The sequence below is a fragment of the Bos mutus genome, chromosome 28, assembly GCF_027580195.1.
Source record: "Bos mutus isolate GX-2022 chromosome 28, NWIPB_WYAK_1.1, whole genome shotgun sequence".
NCBI classification, from domain to species: Eukaryota; Metazoa; Chordata; class Mammalia; order Artiodactyla; family Bovidae; genus Bos; species Bos mutus.
The window spans coordinates 27,330,886-27,344,246 of NC_091644.1; the positions used below are offsets into that span (position 1 = coordinate 27,330,886).

General features: G+C 37.1%; 1 protein-coding gene across 5 annotated transcripts in view; it reads left to right on the forward strand.

Moving 5' to 3' along the window:
- Nucleotides 1-13,361, forward strand: part of RTKN2 (rhotekin 2) — a 115,853-nt gene that overhangs the window by 3,857 nt on the left and 98,635 nt on the right. For 2 of the 5 annotated variants that reach the window (XM_070364506.1, XM_070364503.1), the window contains exons 2-3: nt 1,278-1,484; nt 4,828-5,024. In XM_070364506.1, coding sequence (XP_070220607.1) covers nt 1,392-1,484; nt 4,828-5,024 — 290 coding nt within the window. In that variant the 5' untranslated portion in view covers nt 1,278-1,391. The remainder of the gene's footprint in view (nt 1-1,277; nt 1,485-4,827; nt 5,025-13,361) is intronic. The other 3 variants (XM_070364504.1, XM_005896711.2, XM_070364505.1) reach the window with 2 other exon arrangements.

The following is a 13,361-nucleotide window of genomic DNA, read 5'->3' on the forward strand; positions in this document are numbered from 1 at the left end:
ATATTTCTGTTTCCTACATTATCTAAGTTTTCACATTTAAGTCATCAATTTCCTTCTTAGCCTTGCTCTAGCCGGTTAGTCTTATCAACCTAACTTTAAATACCTACGAGATAAGGCTTCTGTTTGACTCGATAGCAAGCCCTTATTTAGAGACATGCTTTTGTCATGTGTCCTAGTCGGTCTTGACTCTGCCAATATGATTTTAGTTGCCTACTCTTCCTCTCTGAGGTCAGTAAGCATCACCATCGAATGCTTATGTCATTACACAATCACTGTTCTCACTGTGGTTGGCACTAGACATCACTCCTAGCCTTGGAGCGCTTTGTACCCCTTCTTAACTAAAACCAAGTCCTTTGACTCCATGAAGCTTTTCTTGGTTAGAGTAGTTTCCTTGACCAGAGATGTTTTCTCTGTATATAAAGCATAGATGTGTACGGTACATTCTAGTCTGGTAGTGGTGGTTTAGTCGCTAAGTCATGTCCGACTCTTGTAATCCCATGGGCTATAGCCCACCAGGCTCCCCTGTCCATGGGATTTCCCAGGCCAGAATACTGGAGTGCATTGACATTTCCTTCTCCAGGGGATCTTCTTGACCCAGAGATCATATAGTATATACTACAGTAAGAGAACTTGCATGAAGAACACAAAACTGGTCCTTTTGTTTCTCCATGAATACATTAAAAACAGAAGCTAACACAACATTTTAAATCAACTATGCTATGCTATGCTAAGTCACTTCAGTCGTGCCCAACTCTGTGTGACCCCATAGACGGCAGCCCACCAGGCTCCCTCGTCCCTGGGATTCTCCAGAAAAAAAAAATACACTTAATTTATCCCACTTGTATTAGCCCTCCAAGATCCACATCCACTCACTGTAGAGTAAGGGAGGTAAGGTCACAGTTCACTATGTATGTTAATTTGGCTGGGTTAGGGATCAGCAAACCACTTCTGTAAAGGGACACATGGTAAATATTTTCAGCTTTGTGGGCCACGTAGTCTCTCTTGAAATTATTCAGTTCTGCCTTTGCAGTTTGAAAGTAGCCATAGACAATAGAAATGGGCGTGACTGTGCGCCAGTACAACTTTATTTACAAAAACAGGCACTAGGTTAACTATAGTTAGCGTCCCCCCCGCCCCCGCTCTAAAGGATGTGTGTGCTCAGTAACTCAGTTGTGACTCTTTGCGACCCCATGGACTGTATGTAGTCCTCCAAGCTCCTCTGTCCATGGGATTTTCCAGGCAAGAATACTGAAATGGTTTGCCATTTCTTTTTCCAGGTGATCTTCCTGACCCGGGGGGTCGAACTTGCGTTTTCTGCATTGGCAGGCAGTTTATCACTGAGCCACTGGGAAGTCTGATCTAAAGGATCAGTTCAGTTCAGTCGCTCAGTCATGTCCGACTCTGAGACCCCATGGACTGCAGCATGCCAGACTTCCCTGTCCATCACCCAACTCCCGAAGCTTGGTCAAACTCGTGTCCATCGAGTCGGTGATGCCATCCAACTGTCTCATCCTCTGTTGTCCCTTTCTCCTCCCTCCTTCAGTCTTTCCCGGCGTTAGGGTCTTTTCCAATGAGTCTGTCCTTCACATTAGAATTCTAGTATCTGCCAGCTATATCTCATTTCTTTAATGAACTTTTAATCCTACAAATACTGTAAAATTTTTTTAAGCCCTGACTGTACATTTCCTTTCTCCACTCTATCCCAAGCCTCTCCAGTTTTATGAAGTCTTGATCAATAATTGATGAAGAGAGACAATCTTCATTTACAGGATAGAAACCTTAGAAACCAATTCCTTAGTGTTTTTGTGGCCACCTGCTGGTTCCTTAAGGTTTCTGCAATTTCCCAGATTGCTGGGGGATATCAAGCAGTCCAACGCTGGTTCTCTACCTGAACTGTGCGCTGAATCACCAAAGGAACTTTAAAAAACAAAAAATGTGCAGGTTCCACTTCCAAAAATCCTAATTGTTTGTTTTTCTTTGCCTGAGGTGATTCTAATGTGTAGCCAGCTTTAAGAATGACTGTGCTAGTTCAACTGGCTGCCTCATTCTCCTGTTTAAAAAACAAACTTGAATTTAATGGCACCAGATGGTACTTGTTTATATTTGAGTTGTGGGGTAGTTTTTCATCCCAGTTTCAAGTTGCTCTGTAAGTGCGCTCTCCAATACTAACCTGCCTGCCAGAGTTTATTTCTATAGACATGTGGGTCACACAGATAACTCTTATAATTAATTACTAATTACATTAAAAAGGAATTTACTTTGGGACTGACAAGTCATAAAAAGATGAGATGGAGTTGTTGAAATTCAGTCACGTGTAAAGAAGGAAAAGTAGCAAATGACTACATTTATATAGTACATCAGTTTTGAGTTATGCTACAAAAGAAGGTTTTTATATAGTGATTACATGATGTAATTACAGAACATAATTAAACAAGTCTGTTTCTGCATGTGAATAGTACATTTGCTGGATTTGGATAGTCAAGTTAAATCATCTGCAGTTTTTCTTTTCGAGTAATCTTCATATGCAAAGTACATCATGAGAAATGCTGGGCTGGAAGAAGCACAAGCTGGAATCAAGATTGCCGGGAGAAATATCGATAACCTCAGATATGCAGATGATACCACCCTCATGGCAGAAAGTGAAGAGAAACTAAAAAGCCTCTTGATGAAAGTGAAAGAGGAGAGTGAAAAAGTTGGCTTAAAGCTCAACATTTAGAAAACTAAAATCATGGCATCTGGTCCCATCACTTCATGGCAAATAGATGGGGAAACAGTGGAAACAGTGTCAGACTTTACTTTTTTGGGCTCCAAAATCACTGCAGATGGTGATTGCAGCCATGAAATTAAAAGACGCTTACTCCTTGGAAGGAAACTTATGAGCAACCTAGACAGCATACTCAAAAGCAGAGATACTACTTTACCAACAAAGGTCCGTCTAGTCAAGGCTATGGTTTTTCCAGTGGTCATGTATGGATGTGAGAGTTGGACTATAAAGAAAGCTGAGTGCTGAAGAATTGATGGGTTGAACTGTGGTGTTGGAGAAGACTCTTGAGAGTCCCTTGGACTGCAAGGAGATCCAACCAGTCCGTTCTAAAGGAGATCAGTCCTGGGTGTTCATTGGAAGGACTGATGCTAAAGCTGAAACTCCAGTACTTTGGCCACCTCATGTGAAGAGTTGACTCATTGGAAAAGACCTTGATGCTGGGAGGGATTGGGGGCAGAAGGAGAAGGGGGGACCACAGAGGATGAGATGGCTGGACGGCATCACCGACTCTATGGACATGAGTTTGGGTAAACTCCAGGAGTTGGTGTGTGCTGCGATTCATGGGGTCGCAAGGAGTCGGACATGACTGAGCGACTGAACTGAACTGAATCTTCATAGACTATTGCTCTAACTTTTCTGCTTTTTAAAAAGATTGTCTTTTCAGTATCTGAAACTTCTGTTATTAGATTCATTCATATTTTTGATACAGATTTTATTTCATTTAAAAGGTAAATTATAGCATTCTTTTTTTTTAACCACAGAAACCAGGGCGATCTGTTTTTAGAAGTAGACATACTGAAGCATTAACACATGTTTGTAGGATAGTAAAAAGTAACAACTTAGCAACTAAACAACAAAATAACAAAGAGTATCTAGCGATTTATAATTTTTTTAAAAGTCACTGAATTAAATCAGAAGAGTACATATCAATTTATAGAATTTTGATGTTATATCTGAAACTTGCTTTTAGAGCCAGGATGTTATAAGATCATTGTACAGAATGAAAGAAAGACTTTCAGAACTAAAATAATTTAGTAGTTTCATGGTGACTCTTAAAACTAAAATAAATGTATACAAAACTATGTTCTAAATCTCTGGTCCAGGAAGCTAAAGCTCCTGACATTTTCTTAGCACGGTGCTTTCACTCTCTTACTTCTGAGATTTTATTTACATTGCTTACTCTAACAAATAGCCTGTTAACCTCTCTGCTGCTAAACCTTAGTTCCTTTATTCAGCATCTGTTCTTTTAGAAAGTTTTTCCTTGGTTAATTCAGTATCATCAGTTAACATCTTGCCATTTCACAGTGCAACTTACATGAAACATATATATGCTATACTTTTCACCTTGGTTATTATATTTTTGTGTTAGTTTCCTGAGGTTGCCATAACAAGGTACGAAAATTGAATGGCTTAAAACAATAGAAATTTTTTCTGTCGTAGTTCTGGAGTCCAGAAGTATCTGCAGGGCTATGTTCCTGCTGAAGGGACTAGAGAAGAATCTGTCATTGCCTTTTCCAGCTTCTGATGGTTGCTGGCAATATTGGTGTTCCTCGGCTTGTAGACTCATTACTGCAGTCTTTACCTGCATCTTCACATCGAGTTCTCTGTGTGTTCCTCTGTTTCTCTGTCTGACTTTGCTATGAGGCCAATAGTTATTGGATTTAGGGCCAAAATGAACCTAGTATGACCTCATCTTAACTAATTATATCTGCAAAACTGTCCAGACAAGGTCCCATTCTGAGGTTCTGGGAGGACGAGAATGTTTGGGGGGCACTATTCAACCTTGTACAATTACAGTAAAAATATGTAGTATTTCTCACTTTTGTTTCTGTTCTGTTTTTCTAGTAGATTATAAAGGCTCCCTAATAAAGCAAGAAATTAAGATTTTGCAGAGCATATTTAACAATTTTTATACTATCACATATTAAACTTTATTACTTTCCTGATATGTTATAAAATTATAATACTAGATAGTACGTTTCATTTTTTAGGAATATAAAGAAATATTATTCTGTGTTTTGCTGCCTTTTAAAATGCTTTTTTCCCCCTCTCTCTTTTCTAAGAACTGCAGCATTCAAGAAAAAATGGATTTGGAAATTCGAATACGAGAAGGAATATGGAAACTCCTTTCTTTGAGCACTCAAAAAGGCCAGATTTTGCAGGCAGTTAAGAATCTCATGGTGTGCAATGCTCGAATAATGGCTTACACATTGGAGCTGCAGAAGTTAGAAGAGCAGATTGCAAATCAAGCTGGAAAATGGTTAGTGGCATTGTTTACCTTTGGTTTTTAATGTACTTAAATATTTACATTAAAAACACTGTGTGATTCAACCTTAAATTTAATCTAAATGTCAAATCACCAAAGCTTTTAAAAAATATACTGAAGTAGCCTCTAGTATCATAAATGTTTTGACAGTAGGGCTCAGAGTAAACGTACTATTAAGGCAGCAGTTTTTACTGGGCAGTTTTATTGTTTTCATTACTTTAAGGTTGTAAAATGAAGTGGTTAAGAAGCAAGGAGTGAGGAAATATTTTGAGAAGGATCAAGATTGATACTAGAGTATTAATGTGTACAAATGTAAATTTTTAAAAGCTAATTACTTAAACTGTTAAAAAGGTACTATCTGAGAGAAAGGGAAACTTAGGTATAGAAGTTGAAATGAGTGGGCAACAAAATTAAAGCTATGAATAGAATTAAAGATATCAACGGGAGGGAACTTAAAAATCAGCACGCACATTCCTTTTGTATGGTGAGTGTAAGTTCTAGTGAAGCAAGTCACTCAACTCATATTTTAACTAGTGACAGAAGCTAATGAGAGGTTACTTATGATTTGCTAAGTAACTCCTGGTCCTTGTTCTCTCTGTCGATTTGTGCTGCCTTTTACAGTGCCAGGTTTTATTTGGACCTTAGAATTGACTCAGTGACTAGATACTGGCTTCCTTTATCATATAAATGGTTTTACATTATCCATGGTTAATCATTGTTAAAGCTATAGCACTAGTTAAAAGTTTCTTTTTAGACATTAGTGGCCATTGATTTGGATGTTCACAGTACTCCTCCATGAAATTCTTGAAAAGTAAGGTAAAGTCACACATCAGAGAAAGAGTTTCTGTAAAAATAGAATATTGATGAAATCATATAATAAACACTTGTGTACAAAGTGGCTAGTATTTATTAGCTTTATTCCCTTGGGATAGCTGTTTAATCTCTGTTTAATTTCTATAGTAAAGAAAAATTTCTTTTCTACAGTTGACATAATATTTACATTTTGAAAATTAAGATATATATTAAAAACCTAAAAACACCTTTTATATAATTAGTATTCATAATATGTCAAATAATTTTCACTATTATTTATCCCTGGCATTATAAAATGAAGTTATTCCAGTATCATAATGTAGGAAAATATTTTTCAGATACCCATAGTAAGTCAGTGCTTCCCAAATGGGCCAAATATATTACTTAGAGTACATGATTATGTGTCAGAAGACAGGCAAAGCCAAAGAAAAACTATGGCATATCTTTTTGTAGCATGAATTTTTAAGATAAAGTGTAAGAAATTTAGAAGTGTGGCTTAGTTTTATATTATGCTACTCACGGGGGTATATATTCCTTCTCCTAGCAATATTTTGTCAAGGAGGATTTATAACAATATTTTGTTTAGGAGGATTGTTTAAGTGGGAAAGTTTGAGAAGCACTGGATTTTAAGTATAGGCATGCTCAGTTGTGTCCGACTCTTTGGGACCCTATGGACTGTAGCCCGCCAGGCTCCTCTGTCCATGGGATTTTCCAGGCAAGAATACTGGAGTGGGTTGCCATTTCCTGCTCCACAGGATCTTCCCGACCTAGGGATTCAACCTGTGGCTCTCACATCTTCTTTACCACTGGGCCACCTGGGAAGCCGGTTTAAGTATACAATGTGGGACTAAACACTCATTTGTCATCACTCACAATTACATAGAATGTTCTCTGGGAATGACATCTGCCCTTCATATTTATGTTCTTAAATATTTACGATGATTTGTGAACTGGCCGTTTTATTAATTTGACAGTACAGCTTTCCTGAAGTTGCTGATTTGTAAAAATGTTAAATTGTCTTAATCCCTGTTAGATTTATATAACAAAGATAAGAAAAAATATCTGGAACTCTCACCTGAAAATGTGTACAACCTTCAGTTTCTTTACTTATTATCTTTGATAAAAATAGCTTTGATGGTATATTTCTTTTATATTTCAACATTTATATTTGTTTATCACTCATATAGAAACATTGCATCTGTTAATTATTATTTCTTTAAAAATCTGAATATTCTGTATGAATTATTTTGTTTACAACTTCTTTTTGTTATGTGCACATATAACCCTAGGTCACTGATCAAATGTACCTGAAAATTACAGTACTCACTTTCTTATTACATAAAAGAGCCTAAAGATAAAAAAGAATCCCATGATAGTTTTTTTTTTAGTTCCTTCAAGAAAGTTATGTAAATTATGGCATTTGATTAATCACTCCAGTATTTATCAAATATCTACTACTTGTAGAACATTTACTAAATATTGTGCTAGTGAATTCAAATTCAAAGAACAGAATTGGTCAAAGTGTGAGTATATTTGTATATTCAGCAGTCAAATACTTTACCTTCAGAGACTCAGCAGTCTGTACCTTTCTTCGTTTTGGTGGTCTTCAAGGTAGAAAAGTATTCCAGTTTTACTTTGCTGCCAGAACTTAAATAGCACTTTAATGAGCCTACTGCCTAACACTCGTCTACCTTCTCTAAAATTTTATGATAAAATGTCAAAAAATTAATGGACTACATCTAGAGCTTTTCAAAGAAGAGTTAAATCACTATAAAATGGTAGAGTTAAGGAAGGTCTAGTGGAAGAATCGGATAGATAGAGTTTGGTTTGTTGAGTAGGAGGAAAGCAGGATTCTAAGAAAGAAAATCTCAAAAGTTTGGGATGAAAGATGAGCATGAATTATTCAGTTGCAGTGAAAAGATGTGTTTGGATGAAGCTGAAGATCAAGCCAAAGTGGGAAAGGATGTGGATAGCAAAGAGTCAAGAAAGTTTACAATGATAGAAATTTAATTGTTATTTCCTGATAGTCTTTCTAGCTGGCATATTGTGTGCCAGGGCGTTTATAAATACCACATCACAAGCTGAGAAAGGTTTAAACTACTTTATTGAAGATTTGGGATAGGGACTTAGAAATACTAAGCAACTGTTTCAAAGGGCACCCAGTAGTGTCTCTCTGTTTGGGACGTGAACCCAAATGACTTAAATGCCAGAGAAAACTTCACCCTCCCCAAAGAAGCCATGTACTCTGTACTACCCCAAGCTACTCTAGTAAGTTATTTGAAGGCTTTATGTTTAGTTCATTGTTTGCTTATCTTTTATCATTTTATTTTCAACAAGAAAGAGGTATGATAAAATGGGTTTTTGGGAAGGTTATCCGGCAGACTATTGAAAACGATGGTGAGACAAAATAATGAAATAATTTTTAAGGAAAATATTTAAGAACAAAGAGTTGGATATGACTGAGCAACTGAACAACAAATTTAAGAACAGACAGATGAAGTGATCAAATAAATAACTTTTGATGAGAGTTTTATAAAAACTAATACATGAGTTTTGGATTTTTCTGATATTCACGTGAGGTGCTCTCTACACAGAAACAAGTATTCTGCAAACAGTTTCAGTTATTTCTTAATTTATTAGGCATTGTCTTATAAGTAAACAAATAGTCTTGCTTCATTTTATAGTCTGGTTAACTGAGGTTTCAAGAAACAAGCCCTGATGCTCCAAGACATGCATTCTATACAATGACTTAACGTCTGTATATGGGGAACAGTGCTAGTTTGGTACCGTTCTTGGGAGAACTGAGAAAATAGTAGTCATTTTCTGGTTTAGTTGAGGAACCCTACTTGATAAATCTGTGATATAGTCATATCATTAGCTCTTTTTTTAACCACCTGGGAATATTGATAACGGGTTAAATGTTCCCTTACTATAATATTCTAATAATGTAACAGAAGCCTTGTTCTCTTTAACTTCTGGTATATTATCCATTTTTTACATCTAGATATGCAAAAAATGTTTAGGTTTGTGTAAAATTCATAGTAGAGTCAGAGTGACTCAGGAAAAAGTGAAGGGACTTACCTGGTTAAGAATCGACCTGCCTGTGCAGGGGATATGGGTTTAATCCCTGGTTTGGGGAGATCCCACATGCTTCAGAGCGACTGAGCCCATGTGTCACAGCTACTGAGCCTGTGCTCTAGAGCCCAGGAACCCACAATACCTGAAGTCTGTGAGCCCTAGAGCCTGTGCTCTGCAACAAGAGAAGTCGCCAGAATGAAAAGCCCATGTACTTCAATGAAGTGTAGCCCCCACTTGTCACACTAGAGAAAGCCTGCGCACAGCAATGAATACCCAGTGCAGCCCCCCACCCCCCAAAAAAGTGAAATATAGAAAGCTTTCTAGGTTGAGTAGACAGTAGTAGTAGGGGTGAGAGGTAGAGTGTGGACAGCTTACAACATTAGTTTAGAGGATAGGATTGCTTGTTTATAGCAGTCTGTCAATATGCTAGTTGTTTAATTGGTGAGTCAAACTCACCACCTTTTCCTGTATGCGCGCGCACACACACACATATGCGTGCAATGTGAATTGTGCCTAGTTCGTTGCACTGTTCTGACCCTTATGCCTGACTCCTCTGTCTGTGGAATTTTCCAGGCAAATACTGGAGTGGGTTGCCATTTCCTACTCCAGGGGATCTTCCCAACCCAGGGATCAAACCTGTATCTCTTACGTGTCCTGCGTTGTCAGGTGGATTCTTTAACATTGTGCCACCTGGAAAGCCCGTATAGCCATAAAGAATTGCTTATATTGGTTCACTTCTTAAAGACAGCTAATGGTTTCCATTTACTAAAATTCTTTAGATAGACACTGCATTTGTGGTCTGATCTCAAACTACTTCCATAATAGTTTACAAATTAGTTTGTTAATTTCTACTTTGCAAATTTATTTCAGCCAAATGCTTGGTCTGTATCCCCGAAATGGATTTTGAATTTTCCTGCCCCTGCTTTTGTTTATACTGAAGTGTCCTATCTTCTGTTTCCATTTTATAGACCTTTTTTGTTCTGCCATACCTTACTTGCATCATCAAAGTTTCCTTCATAAGTGAGTTCAGAAAAAGATAATTTCTTACTTATGCTCACAGTAAGGATTCAAAAAATGATTATTTGCTTCCTCTTAGTTCTAGTAACATTTGAGCCATGAATATCTCACTGTAACATACTATATTCTCTTTGGAATATGTATTTTCAATTACATGATAAACTTTCGGAGACAGGGACAATGTCTGGTTCATACTTACTGGTGAAATAGAAATGATGCCTAGAGCTTGAAGGCAATTCACCTGATGTTGATTGTTTTCTCTTTCACCTTTGTATCCCCCAGAACACCTAATAGTGCCGTGTAATTATTTAAGAACAGTTTAACTTGTGCTTCATAATGTTTTGTGTCATTCTCCCTTCCATGTGTATGATGAACAAATAGGGCTTATAATTGAATAATTGTTAATTGTATGGCAGTTACTTCTTATTCTTCTTGTAACTTTATTCCTTGTTCTTAGGTTCTTAATGTTTTTGTTGGCCTCTATGCTTGCCATGTTCTCGATTGTCCTTTTTTATTCTCTACTTTGTTAACTTTTTTAAAATCAATTTTTTATTGTGAAATTTCAGATGTAAAAACTTATAAGAATAGTATGATAGACATCATCTTTATTCTCCACCTGGAAGTTTGCCAAATACGTTCGCTCTTTCTCCGTCTTTATCTTTGTACTCATATACACTTGCATGCCTGCATGTGCACACATGCATATTTTTATTTTTCGCTCACACAACACATGCATGCATACGCACACACACACATTTTTCTTTGTCTGTGTTTAAACATTTGAAAATAAGTTGCAGACAACATGGGATGTATATTTCAATAGTTCAGCATGTATCATCTAAAAATAAGAACATTTTCCTACATAACCAAAGTACGATTATCATATGTAAAATACTGACAGGAATTCCATAATAATCAACTAATATTCAGTCAATATTCAGTTTATCCTGGTTGTCAAAAGAAAATTCTTTATAATTGCTTTTCTCAAACAAGAATTCAATCAAGATTCATTTGATTATGTCTCTTTAGTTTCTTTTATCATTTTACCATTTTCTAAAAACTACTTGTCATTGATGCTTTGAAGATTCTAGACTTTAAAAAATATCCTCTAAAAATATTCTGCATTTTATATTTGTCTGTACAGGGGAGGGAAAATTTTTCCATTTGCCCCTCTGATTTCTTTTGACTGGTCTAATACAAGACAGATTAGTAAAAGAAAAACAAATTTAATTTTGTATATATGGTGGTCCCATACCAGACCACCTGACCTGCCTCTTGAGAAACCTGTATGCAGGTCAGGAAGCAACAGTTAGAACTGGACATGGAACAACAGACTGGTTCCAAATAGGAAAAGGAGTACATCAAGGCTGTATATTGTCACCCTACTTACTTAACTCATATGCAGAGTACATCATGAGAAACGCTGGGCTGGAGGAAGCACAAGCTGGAATCAAGATTGTTGGGAGAAATATCAATAACCTCAGATATGCAGATGACACCACCCTTATGGCAGAAAGTGAAGAAGAACTAAAGAGCCTTTTGATGAAGGTGAAAGAGGAGAGTGAAAAAGTTGGCTTAAAGCTCAGCATTCAGAAAAGTAAGATCATGGCATCTTGTCTCATCACTTCATGGCAAATAGATGGGGAAACAGTGGAAACAATGGCTGACTTTATTTTTGGGGGCTCCAAAATCACTGCAGATGGTGATTGCAGCCATGAAATTAAAAGACACTTACTCCTTGGAAGGAAAGTTATGACCAACCTAGACAGCATATTAAAAAGCAGAGACATCTCTAGTCAAGGCTATGGTTTTTCCAGTGGTCATGTATGGATGAGACAGTTGGACTATAAAGAAAGCTGAGCGCCAGCGAATTGATGCTTTTAAACTGTGGTGTTGGAGAAGACTCTTGAGAGTCCCTTGGACTGCAAGGAGATCCAACCTGTCCATGCTAAAGGAGATCAGTCCTGGGTGTTTATTGGAGGGCGTGATGTTGAAGCTGAAACTCCAATACTTTGGCCACCTAATGAGAAGAGCTGACTCATTTGAAAAGACCCTGATGCTGGGAAAGATTGAAGGCAGGAGGAGAAGGGGACGGCAGAGGATGAGATGGTTGGATGGCATCACCAACTCGATGGACATAGGTTTGGGTGGACTCCGGGAGTTGGTGATGGACAGGGAGGCCTGGCGTGCTGCGGTTCGTGGGTCGCCAAGAATCAGACATGACTGAGAGACTGAACTAAACTGAACATAACTAAAAGATTCAAAAATTGACCAAAGCAGGTTGTTTATTTTATATACCTTTTTGGACAAAGAGTAAATTATTTGTGAGGATTTGAGAAAACAAAGAGATTTGAGCTTACAGTAGCAAATTAATGAAGAAGTAATGAAGTTTGCATATATAGCTTCTCTGCCCCAAACTATGTGTCTCTGGCAATAAGGATGCCTCCATCCTCCAGCACAAGGGAGGAGATCTTCCCATAGGAGCCTTGTTTCCTGCTTTCAGGGGAACAAAGGAGGGTTAGGGTGTTCTTGCATGAACTATTTCTTAGGTAACTTTAATTCAAAATAGTATGCCATTTTGGCGTATTTTGGGGTTGCATCCCCCAATTCCTATCAGTTCATTGTTTATGGTATTACTGAACTTTTTCTCATTTTTTGCTGTAACTGAAAGTTGGATCTTAGTCAGATTCTGATTAAACGTATTTTTCAATAATTTTTCTGAGTGAGATTGGATACTGTATATTCTGCAATGTGTAACAATATGATACTGGTTTTTACTGCTTTAAATAATGTTGAGTTTGATCCCTTGGTTTAAATAGCAGTTGCCACATTTCTCCTCTGTGATACTATAATAGCTTTCCCTTCATGATTCATAAGTAATCTTTGGGCTGTTACATTGTAGCTGGGAGAATATTCTGTTATCCAACAAGCTTTCATTTAATGATTATATCCATTTATGATCCTTGCCTAAATTATTAGGACTTTACAAGACAGTCATTATCTATTAATAATACTCTGTTTTCCTATAACTTTTGGCTAATATTCTTTTGTAAGGAAGGGCATTCCTCTTTTTTCTGTCTCCATAGATTTGTGGGGGTTTTTAATCCAGTGTGTTATTTTCATTTATATTCATTAATCTTTTTTATAGATTAAATTGTCCCAATTTTGTTCAATGGAAGGTCCTTTAAACTGGCTTCTTTGTCCTTTTGACTTGTCTCTCTATTAGTCATTAGAAACTGTCTTACTTTCTGGCACAAAAGGAGACCCAGGTTTGCCTTGTATTTTCTGTGCATTAGACCTAGAGTCTGCCATTTCTTTAATGAATCTTGATCTGCTTTAAGTGTCAGTGGTGATTTTAAACCAAGATATGAGCATTAGGTATGCTCACTTTTATTGGGATTGCTAATTTTAGGCCTTGAAAAT